The 23,038-nt window shown below is 48.2% G+C and overlaps 1 protein-coding gene and 1 pseudogene across 6 annotated transcripts; both read left to right on the forward strand.

Annotated features, from left to right (window-relative positions):
• Nucleotides 1-3,186: 3,186 nt before the first annotated feature.
• LOC113935845 (leukocyte immunoglobulin-like receptor subfamily A member 6) lies at nucleotides 3,187-20,816 on the forward strand. 6 transcript variants are annotated; one of them, XM_035725044.1, is made up of 12 exons: nucleotides 3,187-3,317; nucleotides 3,474-3,509; nucleotides 3,684-3,968; nucleotides 4,114-4,416; nucleotides 4,644-4,940; nucleotides 5,150-5,452; nucleotides 16,225-16,524; nucleotides 17,900-18,199; nucleotides 18,794-18,844; nucleotides 19,794-19,898; nucleotides 20,225-20,277; nucleotides 20,375-20,816. In XM_035725044.1, exons 1-12 carry the CDS (start codon nucleotides 3,284-3,286, stop codon nucleotides 20,519-20,521), a joined length of 2,214 nt encoding a protein of 737 aa, XP_035580937.1. In that variant the 5' UTR covers nucleotides 3,187-3,283; the 3' UTR covers nucleotides 20,522-20,816. The 6 variants fall into 6 exon arrangements, with proteins under 6 accessions (XP_035580937.1, XP_035580936.1, XP_027474231.1 ...); XM_035725043.1 differs by lacking the exons at nucleotides 16,225-16,524; nucleotides 17,900-18,199; nucleotides 18,794-18,844; ... (1 more) ...; nucleotides 20,225-20,277; nucleotides 20,375-20,816 and adding exons at nucleotides 8,623-8,673; nucleotides 8,817-9,553 and having other exon boundaries at nucleotides 3,193-3,317; XM_027618430.1 differs by lacking the exons at nucleotides 3,187-3,317; nucleotides 3,474-3,509; nucleotides 3,684-3,968; ... (1 more) ...; nucleotides 4,644-4,940; nucleotides 5,150-5,452 and adding exons at nucleotides 15,263-15,313; nucleotides 15,512-15,547.
• Nucleotides 12,821-13,460, forward strand: LOC113936286 (annotated as a pseudogene).
• Nucleotides 20,817-23,038: the final 2,222 nt, after the last annotated feature.

A 23,038-nucleotide genomic window follows, 5' to 3' on the forward strand; every position in this document is an offset into this window, starting at 1 on the left:
CATTGAGCCCTTCTCTCCTCATCCAGTGATACCTGGTAGTTTTCCAGAAATACCATCAGTTTGAGGGAACTCAGGGGTGTTTGAAGTGACAACCAGGTGGTGAGCTGCTACACTGGCTCTAAGAAATAATCGGTTTTTAAAAAGCTGTCCTTCGTGGCATTTGCCTGTTTCTTTGGTGTAAATATGCCCATCATGGCCAATATCAAAAATCTGTGTGAATGCTCTGTGTACTGTGGTGGGAGTCATGGATACACCGTCTTTCACATGTGAGTGTGATCCAGCTACCGGCACACCTCACTGGTGACCCCAGCATGCACGTATGCCTCCTTCTATTATACTTTTTCCCTTTCTTTTTTAAGTAGGCTCCAGACATAGCATGGAGCCCAAAACAGGGCCTTAAATCACAGCCCTGAGATCCAGACCTGAGCTGAAATCAAGAGTCAGGTGCTTAGCCGACTGAGCCACTCACGCACCCCTCTTTCTATTTTATTTTATTTTTTTTAAGATTTTATTTATTTATTTGACACACAGAGAGATGGAGAACACCAGCAGGGGGAGCAGCAAGAGAGGGAGAAACAGGCTCCCGGCTGAGCAGGGAGCCCGATGTGGGGCTCGATACCAGGACCCTGGGATCATGACCTGAGCCGAAGGCAGACACCCAACCAACTGAGCCACCCAGGCTTCCTTCTCCTTCTATTTTAAATATTTATTTTATTTATTTGAGAGAGATAGAGAGAGAGTAGGGGGAGGGACCAATGGTGAAGCAGAGGGAGAGGGAGAGAATCTCAACCTGACTCCCCTCTGAGCATGGTCCCTGACACAGGGCTCAATTGCAAGACCCTGAGATCATGACCTGAGCCGAAACCAAGAGTCAGACACTTCTGACTCACCCACCAACGTGACCCTCCTTCTGGCTTCCCGAGTCTCCTTGGAACTGGGGATGTGTGCCCTGCTGACCCTTTCACCTTTTTCCCTTCACGATCCCATGGGTGAGTAAAGCATTCCTCACTCATCATTCCTTACAAACGCTTTTCCCAAATCTCTCTGCATTTTTCTTCGGCTCAAAAGTAAGCTCCCATCAACTTCCTTCACTCCACCATAAGATATGGAGACACAGATTTCATGGACTCGTCTGAGCACACCAGCGCCTGCCTGTTCTGTCTCTGTAAAACACCTGGCTATTGGCCGCTGGGACTATTGCCTGACACCCTTCTCACCGCTCTCCTTCCAGAACTCACAAACCCACTGGCCTCCATGTTCCCTGGGTATCTGCATGCTCTCATTTCAGTCTGTCTGTTTTGCATCCGACAAAGAGTCCTCAGCATTGTCTTCCAATTTCATGTTCTGCTCTTCAGCTGTGTCTTATCATGGATGGAACAAGTAGCTGCATTCTGTTATATCAAGTATTTATTTATTTATTTTTATTTTTTTGTTATGTTCAGTTAGCCAGTATATAGTACTATATGTTCGCTAAGTTTTTCTTTTTTTACCTCCAGAGTATTTGACTAATTCATTTCTACATTTTTATCTTCTTCCATAATATAACTTCTGTTATGGCATCAAACATTCAATGTTCTTTTCCACTTTTCCGATATTTCACATGCTTACTGTAAAATGAGTTTCCCATATTCCTGCTGTTCCACATCCTGGGCTATCATTGATGACTCTGCACACAGTCTTCCATAGCACTCCTTATCACATTGGGATCAGTCTCTGATGTCCATTCCTGTTGGACACTCACCGCCCACACACCTGAGTTCCAGACACAGTAGATCACAGGGCTGTCCTGAAGACTGGACTGAAAGGGGTGGATGTTCACAGCCCCACTGACCCTGGCATCCACTCTCCTAAATTAGCATCTGAGCAGGGATGTGTCCAGCAGGTATGGCTCCCGTGGGAGCCACACACTCACACATGGACAGATGCCAGTGCAGGGGTCCACTGGACATAACCACTACACACACACACACACAAAGGGGACATGGCTCAGTGCTGACCTCTGGGCGGGTCAGTGGGCAGAGACATGCCAGTGCCCACCCTGCACATGGTGGAAGGGTCATGTCACTTCCACAGTCACCCAGAAACTATGCATTTCCTGCCTATGATGACCTGGCCACCTGCCTGACTGCACAGAGGCTGAAATCAAATTTGACCACCCCCATCTTGACCCCAGGCACTGGTGGTCACTCAGCTTTGGCCTCTGTTCTATTGTAGTCCCTCTCAGTTCCAGAAATTTTTGTTGCCAACAGTTTCAGAAATAATATAAATAGCACTTCTCGGTGTTAAGAGCACATGGGGTCTCTCAAGGACATGTGCATCACTGGTCCACCCTCACTGTAGGGTCTGACACATGGCCTCTGGTGTCTCAACCACACCACTCTTAATCAGGTTGGGAAACTAACAAGATTGATCCCACCCATGTTCCAGGTCCCACTGACCCCACAACCGCTCTGAGGAATGGGGTTCAGGATAGCATGCTATAGGACAAGTCACTGTGCTCAAGATCACCCGGGCAGTGGACACTGGAGTAGTATTTATATTAGAATCAGCTTTGTCTCCCATATTACAGCACTTACCCATGTATTGTCCCCTATAGCTTACTGGCAAGACCCCAGTGTGGGGAGGACGGCTCTGCCCCTGGAACAAGGGGCACCGAGGAGCCAGGAGGGACTCACACAGGTGTGTTCCCATGAATGGGGTGTGGACGGTGTCACAAGAAAGAAGAAAATAGAGAAGTGATAGAAAGCCTCATGGAGGCTGTGACAAAAGAAAGCCCACGCTCCGGAGCCAGGAGAGGGGCTGTGTTTCCTTCCCTATTTGCCTGTATTTCTCCTCTGGGCTCAAGGCCACCATGACCTCAACCTGAGCGGAGCAGAGACGTCTGGTGTCTGTGCTGACATGAGCTCCCCAGGACTACAGGAACACATGTCCCCTGCAGCATCTCTGAGATCTGGGGGCCCCGTCCATGGTGAGGACCCCAGGGATGTGCTGAGGTTGAAGGAGACCCATGGGGGGAGGCTCTGGAGGGAAGGACATGCCCTGGTCTCCTCACCTGGATGGGGCATCTCAGGAAGCCTCGGGATCCACTTGCTGCACCATCATGGACACCAGAGCCAGGCTAGGTCTTGGGGAGGGGCTGTTCCCCTTCCTGTGGGGCTGCTGACGTGACAACCCCGTGACAAGGAAGATCAGCCTCCGCATCACCACACCCTGTGTGTCTGCCCGTCCTGTGGGCACCGAGGTCCCTCCCTATGCACTGCTAGAGCCAGAGACGGGAGACGCCATGACCCCCGCCCTCACGGCCCTGCTCTGTCTCGGTGAGATCTGAGGAGGGGAGGGGACGCCCTATTCTGGGAGGGACCCGCCCCACAGCCAGGCCCTGGGCTGTCGGAGACCCCAGACTCAGGAGGCTCACGGGAGGAGGGGTTCTGCTCAGGATTCGGGGCAAACCTCTCACAGGAACTCTCTTCCAGGGCTGAGTGTGGGCCCCAGGACCCGAGTGCAGGCAGGTGAGTCTGTCCCCAGGGGTCTCAGTCCCACCTCCTCACTGGGGGTCACCCACCAGGCAGAGGGGTTGGAGAACAGCAGTTCTGGGCTGACGGAGGGGGACGTCTGGGGGTTTGGGGCAGAGCTGGGACCTGGGGGTGGGGAAGGTCTTGTGTCCCAGCCTCTGTTTCTTCCAGAAATCCTCCCCAAACCCACCATCTGGGCTGAGCCAGGCTCTGTGATCCCCTGGAGGACATCTGTGACCATCTGGTGTCAGGGGAGCCTGGAGGCCCAGGAGTACCGCCTGCATAAAGAGGGAAACTCAGAGACCTGGGACAGACAGAAGACACTGGAGCCCGGGGACAAGGCCAAGTTCTCCATCAGATACATGACAGATGTATATGCAGGACAGTATCTCTGTTACTGTCTCAGTCCCACTGGCTGGTCAGAGCCCAGTGACCCCCTGGAGCTGGTGGTGACAGGTGCGAGCCCACTCAGGGTCCCAGCCCCAGGCTCTGCCCTCAGGAAGGGGGTCTGCTCTCAGGTGTCTCCCTGTCACAGCCCAGCCCTGGGGATGATGTGGGGGATCTGAGCCCCATTTAACACCGTCCCCTTCTCCTCCCCTAGGATTGCACGACAAACCCAGACTCATAGCCACGCCCAGCCCTGTTGTGACCTCAGGAGGGAACGTGACCCTCCAGTGTGGCTCGTGGGTGGGATTCCACAGGTTCATCCTGATGAAGGAAGGAGAACGCCAGACCTCCTGGACACGGGACTCCCAGCCAGCCCCCAGTGGGGGGTCCCAGGCCCTGTTCCCTGTGGGCCCTGTGACCCCCAGCCTCAGGTGGACGTTCAGATGCTATGGTTGTTACAGCAACACCCCCCAGGTGTGGTCGTACCCCAGTGACCCCCTGGAGCTGGTGGTCTCAGGTGAGGGAGTCTGATTGTTGCCCCATCCATGTTTTGATGCACCAGACAGGTTATGGGGGCTCTGCTCCCAGGGGAGCCCCAGACGAGAGGGTGGAATGGGGGACAACAGGGGCTCACAGGTCAGAGACACTGAGGGTGATGGACCGTGAGGCCCGGGGGTCAGGACGGGAGAAGGGAGGTTTGGGGAGAATAATCAGCCCCTGCAATCCACGGCTGGTCTCTCCCAGGTGTGTCGGGCAAGCCCTCCCTCCTGAGCCAGCAGGGCCCTGTCGTGACCTCTGGACAGAGCCTGACCCTCCAGTGTCGCTCTGATGTTGGCTACGACAGATTCGCTCTGTCCAAGGAGGGAGCAGGTGACCCTCCCCGGCGCCTTGGCCGGCAGCCCCACGCTGGGCTCTCTGGGGCGAACTTCGACCTGGACCCTGTGAGACCCTCCCACGGCGGCCGGTACACATGCTATGGTGGACAGAACCTCTCCTCCGAGTGGTCGGCCCCCAGTGACCCCCTGGACATCCTGGTCGCAGGTGAGATGCCACAGGTCAGTCAGGACCCCAGACCCTGCACAGCTCCTGCCAGGGGGGCCCCAGGTGGTGGTGGTGGGACCAGAGGTGTGGGGTCCCCAGGGAGGGAGAGAGACAGACAGAGACAGAGAAGGGAGAGACCCAGAGGACACAGACAGACTCAGTTCAGAACAAGGGCTGGACAGCCCCTCACCCGCCCGTCCTCTCTCTAGGACAGCTCCCCGACACACCCTCCCTCTCAGTGCAGCCAGGACCCACGGTGACCTCAGGAGAGAATGTGACCCTGCTGTGTCAGTCATCGAGGTCTGTGGACACTTTCCTTCTGTCCAAGGAGGGGGCAGCCGATCCCCCGCTGCGTCTTAGATCAAAGCACCGAGCTGGGCAGCACCAGGCTGAATTCTCCATGAGTCCTGTGACCTCAGCCCACGAGGGGACCTACAGGTGCTACGGCTCAGTGAGCACCTCCCCCTACGTGTTGTCACAGCCCAGTGACCCCCTGGAGCTCCTGGTCATAGGTGAGAGACCCCTGACCCTGACCTGTATGAGCTCGGTCAGCTCAAGATGCACGTGTCAGGAAAGCCCGACACAGTAGCAAATGCGGGGGTCACAGGGGCTCCACGGAGGAGGGTCCATCCCAGGGGAGACTGGAAAGATCCACAGCCTCCACCGGGGTTCCCCTATCCTGCAGTCTCAGCAGAGGTAAGGAGGCGGGGGCTGCATGAGGGGTGGGGGAGTGAGAATGATCGTGAGTAGACAGAGGCCTCCCACTCACCTCCTGCCCCCTCCATATCAGGATCTGCTCTGTGGTGTCAGCCCCACAGGACACTGTCCTGGAGAGAAGCCGCCCCACCTGCAGGCTCCGCTCTGCTGCCCCCTGTGCTCACCTGGGGGCCTCCCTGCCCCTCGGTGCACACCTGAGACTGAGGAGGGGCCGTGCCCGGCTCACGGGAGTCCCCAGGGATGCCGCACCGTGAGCCCATGTGCAGCGGGTGTCCACTGTGCACTGTGTGTGGACGCTTGTCCAGGGTCCCTGTGCCTGCTTCTCACACCTTCTACAGCAGCACCTGCAGACGTGATGACAAAGGGACCTCAGGTGACAGGGATGCAGACGCAGAAACAAGTCATCCTTCTCCGGTGCGCACGGGGTTAGATCAGATTCACACATTCCTCGTGGGGAAGAACTTCTGGGCACTATGGAGTCTTAGCACATTTTCAACAAGTCTCATTTATTTACTTATTTCCTGCGTAAAAATCAGTGATTCATCACTTACATGAACTTCATAGCCTTTGAACTTTTTTCGTAAAAGTAGTGTCAATCTGCAGCCTGTTCTATGAACTTCTTACTTACTTTAATACCATATATGTCAGTTGTCTGAATAATAGTTCGCTAAGCCTAAGAGAGCTATGAGTATGGGCCTATCTTTATGTGCTGTGAACTCACTACGTTCTTTTCCTTTCAACCATTTCTCAATACGCTGCTCAAAATTACACACGGAAATTTCACTTTCTCGTTTCCAAAATGCACACCTGTGTTTCTCACTTCAAAGGACAGAGGAAAATGTCCTGAAGCTTCACCTCAGGGAAACAGCTTGATTTATCTCCAAAATTTATTTTAAAGCAAGCTCATTAGAAACCTATTTTTATTTTTTAAAATTTTTTCTTAAAATTTTATTATGTTATGTTAGTCACCATACAATACATCATTAGTTTTTTTCTCTTTCAATTTTTTATTGTTATGTTAGTCACCACACAGTACATCATTAGTTTTTGATGTGGTGATCCATGATCCATTGTTACTATTTTTATATCAAAAGCACTGCCGACCTATCCATTTCAACCCATTTTCCTGCTTCATTAGGGTTTTATTAAAAATGTGATCTTTTCCTGAAAGATGTACGTCTCCTGAACAACTATTTTTCTCTTTGATTTTTAGCCATATGAGGCTCTTTACAAATGCTTCCTGGTTTCAAACATTTGGGTGTTAACCCAACTGCATAACGTTTACTGTTCACTCGTATTTTCTGAATTGTATAAGCTAATATTACTTTTTTTAAAAGATTTTATTTATTTGAGAGAGAGAATGAGAGATAGAGAGCACGAGAGGGAAGAGGGTCAGAGGGAGAAGCAGACTCCCCGCTGAGCAGGGAGCCCGATGCGGGACTCGATCCCGGGACTCCAGGATCATGACCTGAGCCGAAGGCAGTCGCCCAACCAACTGAGCCACCCAGGCGCCCCTAAGCTAATATTAGTTTGACTATTTGTATGAATCTTTATAATTAGGATTGGTTCATATTTTGTTTTACCTTTTTTTTTTACTATTTTCTTTTCATATGAAAACTAGGTTAAGAGAGGTCAATGGTTTCCCAGTTTGTGTGTTCCCTCCATAGGAAATTCCACCAGCTCTCTCCTTTCCTGGAGGTTAGAAATCCACTCGTAGGGACTTCCTCAGGTCTGGCCTGTGATATAGTGGGGACAGAGGTTGCCCTTTCAATGGAAATAAAACGATTAACTCTCCCTACTTGAAACCTCACCAGATTGCTAGAGTTTGTCCCCAAACAGTGAGATGAGGATGGAGACTCCTCCTTCTGGGCACGCGTCCCTGACCTGCCTCCAATTCCCCAAAGCCTGAGTCCAGACCCTCCTGTCCCCTGCCCACTCCCACGCGCCACAGACTCGAGTGCCCTCCTGTTGAGGGACAGACAGACTGTACCTCTCTCTCTCTCTAGACAGAACACCATAGATATCAGTACATATACAGCTGCTTATGTATTTATATTATATCTGCTATTTTACAAATAAACATGGTTATGAAAATCCATACCTATAATCTATGAGCGTAAAACACATATACATCTATATCCATGTATATGTATCTGCAGCCATTGGTCCTCATGCCCATCGTCTTCATCCCATAGCTTTTCACATGTCTGCAACTGGTCTTCCTGTCTAGATCCACACTGCAAGCAAGGAATAATGGTGTTCATATGACCCAAAGACTGAACATCTTTAGGAGAGACATATCAATTTGGTTGATGTAGATGTGATACAGATCGATCTATCTATCTACCTATCTATCATCTATCTCTCTATGAGTCTAGCACCATAGGTATTTCTAACTATATGAAGAATGAATTAATGAACATATCCAAGAATGAATATTCTAGGTACAGATTAAAATGCAGACCCTGAAGAATGGGAGCCGGTTGACATGGAGCTAAGGGGACCCTGCCCCAGACTTTGGCCCTTCTGTGCTCCTGACAGTCAGGAGCCCCTGACACCGGCCCCTCGTCCATGGACGCTGGGTCCTCAGCTACTGAATAAGTGGGAACTCTCATCTGCAGGGACATGAGCACAGGAGGTTTGTGTCCCAGACTGAACAGAAAACATACAAGGACATGATGATTTCTGTGTTGGGAGGCCATTTTTCTCTGCAATCCTGAGCGCCTGGGGCATGGCTAGAATCTATCCAGAATGACTCAGAAGCAAAATCTGAAATCGAGGAAAACAAGGAGGCTGAAGGAATCCAGTGAGGAGAGCAGAGCAAACTCTCCTAGTAGAGAGAGGGGCTAGGTCAGGAACTGTACAAAAACTGCTAGGGACAGGATGAGGGAGATAGAACACAGACCAGAGGGCTGGCCGGACGGGGGTCTCCAGCTCCTTCCATCTGCTTCCATCTTCCCTGCAGGAACAGCTGACACCCTGAGCCCACCCCAAAACAATTCAGACCCCAGCAGTGGTAAGTAGAAGAATGTCTCAGTGATGGGCCTGGGGTGGAGGGGGTGTCCTGTCAGGGGGAGGCGGGTGTCCTGGGTGCACATCCAGGATCTGGGTGATTTGGGCCCACACTGACCTCTGCAACCTCTCTGTCCTCATTCTTAGCCTCAGATCGCAGGGATTACACGGTGGAGAATCTCATCCGCATGGGCGTGGCTGCCTTGATCCTGCTGGTCCTCGGGATTCTGCTACTAGAGGCTCAGCACAGCCAGACAAGGACCCCAGATGCAGCCAGGAGCTAAACACAAGGGGGAGCAAACACACCATTCCCTGTGGCAGACCTTTGGACATCAATCTGATGTGCCCAAGGGGATCCGGAAGAAAGCCTACAGCTCATGCTAGCTGATCTGTGAGCTGAGAACATCCAGGGGAAAACATGGTTTAGACGCCAGGAAATGTCTGGGCTGTTCTCAGTCCAGGACTCGTCCCCCATGAACTGTGGTGCTTTCCCTCCTGCCATTGTTGGACATCCTTGACTGCCCCCCTGTCTTTCCTCATCCCTGTGGCGTGAGGGTTCGTCCCTCACGGTGGAGTTGCGTTCATACCTTCTTACAGCAGCAGCTCTGGTCCACCTTCATGGGATACATTTTCCTTTACTTTCCATTTCCTCATTCCCGGAGGTGCACTATTGACCTCCATCCCTTCAGCCCAAAACAGAAAATCTGTTTTCATAAGTAAATAGATGGGTGAAAATCAGGTCCGCTTTGGAACACATGAATCCAAAACCTTTCCCTAAACCCTCTCTGGACTCATAGAGCTCTCCTCTCTCATGCAATGACACGTGGCAGAGTTTTCCAGGAATACCATCAGTTTGAGGGAGCTCAGGGGTGTTTGAAGTGAAGCCTGGTGGTGAGCTACTATACTTATTCCAAGATATAAATGTTTTTTTAAAAAAGTTTTGATTCATGGTATTTGCCTATTTCTTTGGTGTAAACACTCCCGTCATGGCCAAAGTCAAGATGCCATGTGAATGCACAGTGTGCCCAGGTGGGAGTCATGGATACAGCATCTTTCACAAGTGAGTGTAATCCAGCTGTGGATGCACCTCACTGTGACCCCGACATGCAGGTGTGCCTCCTTCCATTTTAATGATCCTGGTATTTTCCAGCTCCCTGGAGAGAGAAAAAAGTGGGGCCCTTGAAGAAGTACCCCCATTTCCTCCAGGGCTCACCATGCACCAGGGTCCTAGATATGCTGACCCATTTCCACGGCAATGAGCATACAATCCTCCATGCCTGCAGAAAGAGGGATGCTCTGAGCTCCAGGATAAACAGGCTCTATGAGATCCCAGAGTAAGACAGCAAGCCCCAAGCAATGACTGTGGGTGTTGCAAATGCCCCCAACAGAAAGTGCCCCTGGGGGTGGAGATGCCAGGTCAGGGGGCACCACGAACCACTCTTCCACTCTGTGCTTTGCCCTCAGGCTGGACAGTGGCCTGTGTCTCCATATGAAGTCCATCTACCTCCTGTGACCTCAAGTACCATAGGGACCACACCTGGGTCACGGTGCTGCTGAGTCTCACAGTAGCCCCATAGACAACTCTCTACAGGTTGTTCCATACCCTTCAGATAACAAGGTGACATGCAATTTGTTTTAAGTGCAACAGATAATTTAGTTCTCACATAAACCTCAGGAGGACATTACCAATCTCATCCACATTTCCACAATGAATGCCTTGGGATTGCTGGAGATGGCGGGAAAACGGTGAAATAGGAGAGCCCAGCGTCCCAGTCTGCTGACAAAGATGGAGGATTGGACAGCTATCCATGAACAAAAACAGCTCTGGGAGACAGAAAGACTGAGACTAGTCTCACAAGAAAGGAAGGAAGACACTGTCATTTGCTAGCATCTGCCCATCCCTTGGGCCAGCACTATGCAGTGCCAGGGCTCCTGCCCAGCCTGAAAGAGCTCTTTCTCCAGGGAAGGCAGGAGAGGCTGACTGGCCAGCTTCTCCCACCTCTGGGGCACTGTGCAAAGGTCCCACTTAGATGTGACCCCCCCACTCCAGACTGGCAAGGCTGAGAGCACTGAGCCAGCTAGGAGCAAGGAAGAAGAGCAGAGGCTATGTTAGCAATCCTGGTTCACAGAGGCCAGGTCTGCAGAAAACTCAGCAGATTGCACCACTGATGAATGTAAGCAGTCTTGCCAGCTTTCACCCTATGGGTGTTTGTATTCACTGATGCCAGCCTCCAGAGTCCCTCTCCACCCCCACTGGTGCCCAGGAGCCACACTAGCAGCCAACTTAGGCTTCCATAGCTGTGTTAGAACAGGACACCAGTCAGGGCCTCCCTGGATAACCCCACCACCATGCCCAAATCAGGGTTAGCCCCTCCAACTGTGCACCTGCATGTCACGGGTCTAACTCCTATCACCAAGCTGCACTGCAGTATGCATCCTCGTCGAGAGAGCACACTGACAGCCAGGGCCCACACAGCTGCTGGCAGACCTGGATCAGGCCCTGCCTCTGTCACTGGGCAACACCACTATGCCTGCCTGTGGCTAACCCCTCTAGCTGTGTACTTGCATACCCAAGCCCAACCCTGTCACTGGCTTCCCTGCAGTGTGCATGCCTGGGGGAAGAATGTACATACAGCCAGAGTGTCTGCAGCTGAGTGTGTGCACGCCACCAACTCCAGCCACCCCTGCTGCCTTCCCTGGTCCCTAGCTACTGGGTCTGGAGGCACTGCTTATGATCACACCAGCCCTTGTAGCCTCCAGATCCCCTACAGTGCTCGCCAAGGACCACACTATTGTTGATGCTGTGGAAGGACCCACGTACTGTGAGCCAAAGACACATGACATCCCCCTGAATCTGGTGACATCACACACCCCTGCACTTGGCACTCTGCACCACTAGCCCCAGGGTCAAGATCCAGTGTGCCCCCACCTGCAGAAGAAAGACTTCCCAAAGTTAGCAGAAGGAAAGTTTCTCAAAAGATAAACAAAACTAACAAAACTTGAGCTAGACTATCTCAGAAAAAAATGAGAAGACACAAATAAGTTAAACCAGAAATGAAAGAGGAGATGTTACAACTGATCCCACAGAAATGCCTAAGATCATAAGAGACTGCTACGAACAGTTAAACACCAACAAACAAGACAATCTGGGAAAATGGATAACTTATTGTAGACACACAATCTATTAAGACTGAATCAGGAAGAAATAGAAAATCTGAACAGACCAATAATGAGTAAGGAGATTGAATCAGAGCCACAAACCTCTCAGCACACCTGTCCCAAAGACCAGGACAAGATGGTTTCCCTGGTGAATTCTACCACACATTTAAAGAAAAATTAATGCTGATTCTTCTCCAACGCTTCCAAATAACTGAAAAGGAAGGAACTCTCAAGCTAATTTTATGAGATGAGCACTACCCTGATATCAAAGTCAGATAAGCACAATGCAAGAAAATAAAATCACAGACCACTATTCCTGATGAATTATAGGTGCAAAAATTCTGAACAAAATATTAGCCATCCAAATTCAATGACACATCAAAAGGATCATGCACTGTGATCAAGTGGGATTTATCCATGGGGCCCGAGGATAGTTCAACATACACAATCAATAAATGTGAAACATCATATTAATAAAATGAATGATAAAAATCACATAATCATCTCAATAGATGCAGAAAAATGTGTTTGAAAAAAACACAACATCCTTTCATGATGAAAATGCTCGACAAATTGGGTATAGAAGGAACACAATAAAGGCTATATATGACAAGCCCTCAGCTAGCATCATACTCAATAGCAAATACCTGAAAGCTTTTCCTCTAAGATCAGGAACAAGACAAAGACTCTCACCACTCCTATTCAACATGGTATTGGAAGTCCTGGCCACAGCAATCAGACAAGAAGAAGAAATAAAAAGACATCCAGATCACAAAGAAAGACGGAAAATGGTCTTGGTTTGCAGATTATATGATGTTATATAGAGAAAATCTTGAAGACTCCACCAAACATCTTTAGAACTAATCTACAAACTCAGCAAATTTGCAGGATAAAAAATCAACATACAGAAAACAAGTCCATTTCTATACACCAATGACACAATATCCGAAAAAGAAATAAAGAAAACAATTTCAGCTGCATCTACTGTGAGAATGAAGACCATCCTCAGTAATCAGACTGTTGACATTCCAGAAAATGTCGACCTCATTCTGAAGGAACACACTGTTATTGTGAAGGGCCCCAGAGGAACCCTGTGGAGGGACTCAGTCACATCAGTGTAGAACTCAGTCTCCCAGGAAAGAAAAAGAAGAGGCTCAACTGACAGATGGTGGGGAAATAGAAAAGAACTGGCTACTGTTTGCACTATCTGTAGTCACGTACAGAACATGATCAAGGGAATTAAAGGGACTTCTGTAACAGGATGAGGTAGTTGTATGCTCACTTCCCCCATCAATATTGCTATTCAGGAGAATTGTTTTTCTATCAAAATCCAAAATTTCTTGGGTGAAAAATATATCTGCAGGGTTTGGGTGAGGCCAGGTGTTGCTTGTTCAGTATCTCAAGCCCAGAAAGATGAGTTAATTCTTGAAGGAAATGACATTGAACTTGTATCAAATTCAGCTGCTTTGATTCAGCAAGCCACAACAGTTAAAAATAAGTATCACCAAAAAATTTTTGGATGGTATCTATGTTTCTGAAAAAGGAACAGTTCAGCAGGCTGATGAACAAGATCTAAGTTATCCAGCTACAGAAACAAATAGATGCCAGATGATTTTTCAGACTTATTTGTGATATTTTAAAGATACAATAAAAGCTATATTGATGTGGGGGGCAAAAAGAAAACAATTTTATTTACAATAACATCAAGATAATAAAATATTTGGGAATAAATTTAACCAAAGGCATAAAAGCTATACTCTGAAAACTATAAGACTTTGATGAAAGAAAATGAAGAAGACACAAATGGAAAGATGTCCCATGTTTATGGGTTAGAAGAATACTATTGTTAAAATATCTATACTACCCATATTGTCCAGATATGCATGTTAGCCAGATATCTATAATAATGAGAACGGATAAATACATGTTGATATACTCATGCAAGAAATATTATATTGCAGTCCAAAACAATGCAATGGAACTATAAAAAATTGATATGTGTATATCATAGCAATATAAATTGAAGTACAAAAAAGAGGGCATGTGTTGTGATGAGCACTGTGTGTTATAAACAACTAATGAATCGTTGAACACTATATCAAAAACTAATGATGTCATGGATCACTACATCAAAAACTAATGATGTATTGTATGATGACTAACATAACATAATAAAATAAAATTAAATTAAAAAAACTAATGGTGTACTATATGTTGGGTAACTGAACATAATAAAAAAAGATGCAAAAGCTGATAATTTTAAAAATTCGAAACAACTGTATATGTGGGTGCATACATGTATGTGTGTACAAACATATTTTATATTTATTACAATTACACATTTTACAAGGAGAGATAAGTGCTTTAAAACTGTATTTACAATGCATGGTGGAAAATTTCCTACAAATTTCAAGACATGGGGTTAAAGAAGGAGATGGGATAAGGGCAAAATATGTAGGTAGATTATGTTATGTGGTCATTGCAATCTTCTTGTTTTAAGTTGGAAGGTGTTACTATTTTGGGGTTTTCTTCATAAAATGTTTTGGGGTGAGTTTTTTGACATTCTCAATTGGCTGTTAGAAAGTGAATTTCCTATAGCATTATATTAATGGATATTTATATTTATATAAAATTGAGATATATAGATATATACAGATAAACACAGATGAATTTTGAGTTTGGATTCCTGGGTCATAAGGTGAATTTCAGGTAAAACCATAAGATCCAGAATTTACATGCATTGTTCTTTGCTAATAAAGTGAAATTCTATGATTCTAAATAACTGCATAATCCTTCTACAGGGAAATTAAATAATTTTTAACAAGTATTTAATCAATACTAGAAATATCAGCTTAGAAAATCATTTTGAGGGGCGCCTGGGTGGCTCAGTCGTTAAGCGTCTGCCTTCGGCTCAGGTCATGATCCCGGGGTCCTGAGATCGAGCCCCACGTCGGGCTCTCTGCTCCGCGGGAAGCCTGCTTCTCCCTCTCCCACTGTCCCTGCTTGTGTTCCCTCTCTCGCTGTGTCTCTCTCTGTCAAATAAATAAATAAAATCTTTAAAAAAAAAAAGAAAGAAAATCATTTTGATTTATACATTCTAATTCTTTTTATAATAGTACATACTAGATATGTTGCATATTACATATGAAGATTTTGAGGCTTAGATTTAAAAAAAATACTATCATTTCATCATTCTGAGTATGAGGGATAGGGTCTGAGATGTGTTTCAAGTCTGACCACAGTAAATGATGCAACACGACAGGTGCAGTTTAAACAATTTCCAGGAAGCTTGATTTTACCCTTAGCTGAGCCCCCACACCCACCTATATGCAGAGTAAAAAGAGCCTCTATGCATCACCTTTCCTTATTGCGGTCAACTTATGAATGTGAGCTGGGCCCCATTTCACAACATCCTGTGTACTTGTCAACTCTGTTCAGCAGAAGCAGCGCCATGTCACCTGTGGTCATCAGCCTCACAAGTCTGGGTGAGTCCCAGAAGGGGATGAAGGAAGGGAATACATGGTGGAAATATTGGCCTGGAACGCTGGGTCTCCCCACAGCAGAACATTCCCATGGGGGCAAAGCAGACCTTGATGGTGAAGCTCAGGCCAGGTGGGGGAAGGAATGGGGGAAGCCACTTCTTCTGTGAAGATGGACCATCCATCATGAGTCTTTCTTTCCAGTGTTCTTCTTCATCCAGAGGATCTGGGCACAAGTGGGTGAGTCCTTTCCCCAAACCCTGGGCTGCCATCTACTCGGAATAAGAGAATTCCTATAACAGGAAGGCAGATGGCACAGGAGGTTGGGTGATGGGTTGACTGTGGGAGGCCTTGTGGGTGAATCTCTTGTGAACTAGAAAGTGGGGGCCCAGGGAAACCCTAGCCCCAATTCTGGTCCAGAGACCTTCCCTAGACCCTCTTCCCCTTGGCTGAGACAGGCTCTAAAGCCATCTTAGGGACACTGCTGCTCAGAGCTCGGGTGTCTGGGAGGAACTGGTGCCGTCTGTAGATCAGGGGATGCAAGCAGTGTCAGGAGCAACAGACTGTCTGAGGTCGGGACAACAACTGAAGCTCCCCAACACACCCATGAGTGTAGGAGCCCCAGGATGCTGCCACTGATGTTCTACAGAGGTGGGAGATCTGCATGCCAGGACCCCTGGAACTCCACCACATTCTGATGCAGCTCTGTCATGTAACGTGCTTCATGTGTTTGCTGATGCTAGACACAGAGACACACAGCAAAGGAGGGGCAGAGACAAATGGGGACATTCAGACAGAAAAGGACACAGAGAAGAAGGAGACAGACAGACACAGGGGCACCCTCACTCATTTCAGATGACAGGGAATCGGGTGGGGAAGGGTGGCTCCTTCTAAATTTACAACATCCATGTTCTTAGGAATCTACAGAAAACCTTCTCTGTTAGCCCAGCCGGGTCCCCTGGTGAAATCAGGAAGGAACGTGACCTTGCATTGTTGCTCTGAGATCGTGTTTGAAAGCTTCATTCTTCAGAGAGAGGGGGTATCCAAGGACACTTTGTATCTTGCTGGTCAGCGCCATCTTGGGGGCTCCTATGCTAACTTCTCCATGGGTCCTGTGACAGCTGCCCATGCGGGGACCTACAGGTGCTTCGGTTCTCTCAATCACTCCTCCCATGAGTGGTCTGCCCCCAGTGGGCCCCTGGACATCATGATCACAGGTGAGACTGTCCAGACCTGCCCCCATCCTCTTTGGGATACAGACAGGATGTTCTAAGACCTGGAAGTCCCAGGTGGTGAAGAAGGAGATGAATATGGGTTTTTATGAAGAGAGACAGCCTTGGTGAGAGCTACACCAAGAGAGACAATGACAGAAGAGCAACAGTAGAAACCGTTTGTTATAAAGGACAGATAGAGGGCAGAAACAGGGAGTCAGTATGGAGATAAAGAGCAAAGGGACAGATAGAGATGGGTACACCCACATCAGAGACAGGGTGCTCTTCCACTCTGAGTTTGTTCAGAGACCTGGGACAGTTCAGAACATGGTTTCCAATAAATCTCCACACCCTCTTCTCTACCAGGAGAATCCAAAGACACACCACATATGTGAAGAAGTTTCAGGGCCAGGTTGACCTGTCTCAGGCTGATGGCCCATGGGCCCCGGGTCCTCACTCCATGTGGCACCCACAGATGCTGTGTTCACTCTGACATGACTTCATCCCATGTAGCTGAGTCACAATATGCCCCAGGAAACCATGGTCCCAGGTGGAGGAGCCAGATACCAGCTCCCATATGTGGTGTGTTTTGTGGGTTCCCAAAGCTGTTTCCCAGGCCCATGTTGAAGATCACCCCAGATCTTACAGGATTACTGAGGTCAAAGCCTACAGAGAGATGCAATCAGAGAGAAAGCAGAGTTGATGTATTCAATGTACATAGAAAGTTTCTATGTGAATAGACACAGAAATGCATGTGTGCACATGAACACGCACACACAGAATGGAGGGATGACAAATACAGATGGACAAACAGACACTGGCTCAGACACACAAAAAACAAAAGAAAGAAAAAGGGATAGAGAAATAGAGAGAAAGATGGAGAGGGCAGATAAAAGCCTTAAAAGACTGAGACCTGAGTGTGGGGCACAAAGAGAAAGATGATGATGTGGGGCTGGGTGACAGAGATCCCAAAAGAGGACTGGGGACAGAGGAGCAGAGCAAGTCACAGAAACCAAGGTGATGGAGATAGATGATAGATAGGGAGATAGAGACAGATGATAGATAGATGACAGATAGATGATAGATAGATAGATAGATGATAGATAACGCAGAAAGATAGTGACAAGGCAGAATGAGAGACTCAGAATGAAAGAAAAGGCAGATCAAACCAACAGATCCCAGGAGAGACAGAGTAAGGCAGTGCGAAAGTGAGAAAGAACAAGAGGGAGGCAAGGACAGGAAGCAATAGGAGAGGTAGCCAGGAGGGGCCACAGTGGGCTTTGGGCTCTGGGAACAGGGAGAGGGAATTCTTAGTCCAGGTGTAAAGGACACAGTGAGCAAGGAAGAGCCTCTCTGACTGAACTGCCTCCACTTCCTCCAGGTCTACACCAGAAACCTTCTCTCTGGGCCCAGCCAGGCACTGTGATGAGGTCAGGAGAGAACGTGACCTTGTCCTGCTGCTCGGAGAGTTCCTTTGATGTGTACCATCTATCCAGGGATGGGCAGCCCCATGAGCTCTGGCTTGCTAAGGGGCAGAGGCACGGTGGTGCATCCTGGGCTGACTTCACTCTGGGCCCCGCACACCCAGCCCTGGGTGGGACCTACAGATGCTACGGTTCTTTCAACCCCTCTCCCTGTGAGTGGTCAGGCCCGAGTGACCCACTGTACCTTTCTGTCACAGGTAAGGAAGCCCAGAACATGCTCTGTGTCCAGTGATTCAGGATAGATTTGAAGGCCATATGTGAGGGGCATCCTGCTGGTACCAGGGGGATGCTTAGGAGTTCTGGAGAGACAGAAACATAGATAAAGAAACAGGGAGGAAGAGCCTGAGGACTCACCTCCAGCATCCTCCTGCATGGATTGTGTGGAAACCCAAACTAGGGGTCTGTGTCCCCAGGAAGATGGAAAGGGGTCAGGGAAGACCCAGGAGCAGGGGAGAAGGGGCTCAGTTTGGGGAGATCAGAGGTTGCACTGGCCCGTCACCATTACCCGCTTCCTTAGCAGCCCCTCCTCACCTCATGCACAGAGTGGTCTCCCAGGTGGTACAGGTGTCTTTACAGCAAGATCGGGAAGCCTCCTCTTAAGTAGAGGCCCCTTTCATCATCAACCTCTCCCATCTCCTCTCTGCAGCTTGAAGTCTCAGGGAGTCAAGGCCCCAGAGATTCTGGGGAGAGGTCCCAGGAGCTCCCAGGAGCTCAGTGTTAGATGACAAAGAGCTTCAGTGGGTAGAAGACAGTCAGTTCCACTTCCCCCCCTTCCCCTGGCTTGTTTTCAGGAAACTCTTCAAATAGTTGCTTCCTATCCACAAAACCAACCCCCCAAACTGGTGAGTAAAGGATCCCTTTTATCCCTGTTTGTGGAAACCTGACAGAAAGAAGCCTTGGGTTTGAGGGTTGGCTCAGCCACCTTCCAGCTCTGTGATCTTGGGCTTGTTACCTTCCCAGTCTGATCCCCAGACTCTACAACAGCAGAAGGGTTTTGGTCAGCATGGGGCTGGTGAAGACTCTTAACTTCTAATTTTCTGCAGCAGAGACCTCCTCCAAGAGAGGAGGGTGAGAATAAACCTGATCTCCTGGCCAGGAATAATGCTGTGCTTACTCTGTCCCCATTCCTAAGTGGAGATAAGATTTGTGGGGACTTGGGGGTGGGGCGGTGGGTGGGAGGAAGGGAGCAGCTGATGAGGGACAGGCAGTGCTTAGAGAAGTTCCATTTGCCAATGAATGGGCTCTTGTCTGTCAGGATGCAACCCTGATGTGCTAAGTAGAGTGGGAGAGAACTCAGAACGCAGTCTGTCACGCATATACATGATTCCTTCATTTATTCATTCAAGCACTGATCCAGTGCATATATACATCCATGTGCTGGATATGCCATACGTACTCGTTTCTTATTGCTGCTGTAACAAATGTCCACAAGCTCAGTGCATTAAAACAACAGTTTTTAAAATGATCTTACAGGGCGCCTGGGTGGCTCAGCTGGTTAAGCGACTGCCTTCGGCTCAGGTCATGATCCTGGAGTCCCGGGATCAAGTCCTGCATCGGGCTCCCTGCTCGGCGGGGGGTCTGCTTCTCCCTCTGACCTTCTTCCCTCTCCTGCTCTCTATCTCTCATTCTCTCTCTCTCAAATAAATAAATAAAATCTTTAAAAAAATTAAAATGATCTTACAGTTCTGTAGGTCATAGATCTGAAATGGGTCTCGTGGGGCTGGAACCAAGATGGCAGCCGGCTCGGTGCCTGCCGCGATTTGCTTCTGTTGGATTCACATCTTCCTACAGGTAACCCCGGACACCTGCATGTTCTGGCTGGACCCTTAGTGGCCATCATCTTCCTCGCTGTCCTTCTTTTCTTCCTCACTCGTCAGTGGTGCCCTGCCAAAGAGAGTGAGTCTCGGGAAGAAGAGGCCAGTGCCTGTCTGGGAGGAGTGGGGGAGCCAGGGAGCCTCCATTTGCAGGCTGACTCCTGGTTCAAAGCAGGAGCCACAGAGGTTGGGCTTTCTAGAGAGAACCCCCATGCCCCCATCCTCATCAATGGAATGGAAAGAGGGAGACATTAATGGGATGTGTCTCTGAACTTCAGAGAGGTAGAATTTCTGACTCTACTTTTTGGCAGCAATTCCAGGCATTGGCTGCACCTGTCTGTGCTCTGGTATCTGTATCTATAAAATGAGAACCTTTGAAGTGTTTTTGATGACTTCTATTCCCTACAGATGCTGCTATAATGAACAGAGAGCCTGAGGTGGACAGAACGGTGAGCAGGGAGGTAGGTTGTCCTCAGCTCACTCTCTTCAGTGCCATCTCATTTCCTCCTAGTCCCCACAAGTGTGTGCACACCCTCCTCACCATTTCCCATCATGCAGGACCCTCAAGCAGAAGACCCACAGGAGGTGATATACACACAGTTGGATCATTGCATTTTTATGCAGGAAAAAACCACTCCCACTTCCTGGAGGCCCAAGGAACCCTTGCATGATGACAGTGTGTACATGGAACTCGCAACATGCTAAGACCAATCAAGGCATGAATTCTATGCCCCAAGCACACACAGGAAGACCCTGAGGAGGCTCTCCACAGATGCCATAGCTCTTTCTGAAACCCCTCCTAACAACAGCTAGAATCTGAAGACAGAAGTCTTCATCTTCCTCTCACCCTAAGATGAGATAAATATCTCAGGACCCCCTAGAAAGCCCCCAATCCATTCTAGGAGGCTATTATGATGATACAAACATTTCCAATATTGTCCACAAAATCACCTTTTCTTTTCAAGGGTAAGTTCTGACTTGTGTTGCTATGTTACTACAAACAAATAAACAAAATTATCATCTATCATCAATCATCTTTCTTCCCAGCTATTGTTGATTTTCATCTACATGGAATCACATAGTATGTATTTCTGTGACTGACTCCTTTCATTCAACATTGTATGTTTGAAATTTAATCCTATCTTTGCATGTAAGAGAAGTGTTTTCCCTCCTGTGTAGGAATCCACTGTATGACTATGTCACAATTATGTATCTAGTTGTGTTGAGTCTCCCAAATTCTGATGTCTTAATTTCTTGCATTCTTTCATCCTTCTAGAGTCATCCAGATAGATTTGCCCATTCCTATTGGAATCTGGGAAGCCTTGCTGGGGCAGGTCCAGACATCCTCAAGTGAGAGACCCCTGGAAGTTCTGGTTGGTTGCCAGAGAGCACCTGGCTGGTGTCCCCAGCATGGGGACTGGCTCTCTTCCACCACCTTTGCAGCTACCACTTCAGGGCACATTAGGGGACCCCAGGCACACCATGTCTCAACTCAGTACAGATGATTGCCCCCAAGGCTCCAACAAGGAGATCCCATAGGAGCAGGTGGATCTATCTGAGTGATTCTGGAAAAACAAAACAGTGTAAGAAATTAAGACATCTGAGTTGGGGAGACTCATCAGAACTATAGGTCTAGCAATATTTTGGATGCAAAATTAGCATCAAAGTTAGTGAACATCATTGTTAGTGAACAACAGTGAAAATGATAGGTGTCTGTGTGGCAATGACAGGAATTCACACCTTTGAGCACCTGTTTAATGAAATGTGTTTTACAAATGTTTCCTTGATGAGTCCTTATGTAAAATTTATCAGAGCTCCTTGTTATCTCCATTTTGCAAAGTAGGGAAATTCAAAGAAATTGTCTTGTCAAAGGCCACACAACATGGCATGGTTGTTGACCATCATGGGGCCCCAAAGAGAAGAACCTTGAGCCCATCCACTATCTGTTGAACCATCCCCTGTAAACAAATGTCACACCTTGGGCTTAGGGGATTGTTCCAGATTTGGACTTGAAGACACACTTGGGTTTTGGAACCAGGTGAGGCCTTGGGCTTGGCTCAAAAAATTTCCAAGAAGTCAGATATTTTTGTTCAGCACACACTGTGGGAAAACCAGAGCTATGATTAAGAAAGGAAGTTTTCAGCTTCATCTCTTGTCATCAGTTTGTAGAGTGACCTGAACAGTGATGACAGGGACTGACAGACTGCACCCAGTGCATGGATCAGCTCTGTGGGGCTCCTGGTTTCTGCACAACAGAGGTGTACAATAACCAGGGAAGGAAAACAAGCATATTAGATCTTACTGAGATCTGCAAAAGGAAGCATTGTGGAGTTACCTGGAATTCCCCAGACATCAGGGCATGGACCCATAACTATCACATGGACAAATGAGGTTTTCTGCAACCCCAGCCTAGATGTGGCTTTTTGAACACAAGGTTTCAGCATGGATGCTAGGGTTAAGGCAAGAGTTTGGAAGAGAGGTTAAGTTTCCATGTGGCTTCTCTTAGAGTGTTATGAATGAATATGAGAAGGTGAGTTGCTCCCCCAGACTACAACATCTTCCTTCTTGGTGGAGAAGCAAGAGGTTCCTCCAGAGTAGCTGGGAGGAAAAAATAGGGTGTTTAGGATAAGGTTGATTCTGGGAGGAACTTGTTGAGAACTCAGGGAACAGCAGATTAAAGGAACACTTTGAGGGTTTGTGCCTAGAAATGTGCTCTAGAGACCTTCCCATTGGACAATTCTATGTCCTGTGACCCTAAGTGGGGCTTACATCCTGTAGAACCTAAATGCCTCAAGGAAGGGACATGAGATGCTGTTGGATGCATGAAGCTCAGTCATGTCTCAGAACAAGGTCTAGTTCCTCAGCCCGTATGTGCCAGCAGACAGCAGAGGACGCTGGTTCTCAGCTGGGGCAACGTTGCCCACCAGGAGTCATTATGGTAATGTCTGGAGACATTTTTAGTTGTCATGACTGTGGAGGGGGCTGCTACTGACATCTACTATGCAGAGGCCAGAAATGTTACTCAACATCCTTCAGTGTCCAGGATGGACTCCTCCACACACACAGGCAGCAGAGAATCATTATCCAGCCCTAAATGTCAATAGTGCTAAATTGAAAAAACCCTTGTCTAGGATACAGTGCTGGTCACCATCTCAAAACACTAGCAGCTGGAAAATATGACATATCCTAAGGTAAGCTCATTTTTTACAATAACAAAGGCAT

This window comes from Zalophus californianus, chromosome 17, assembly GCF_009762305.2.
Source record: "Zalophus californianus isolate mZalCal1 chromosome 17, mZalCal1.pri.v2, whole genome shotgun sequence".
In the NCBI taxonomy this organism is placed as follows: Eukaryota; Metazoa; Chordata; class Mammalia; order Carnivora; family Otariidae; genus Zalophus; species Zalophus californianus.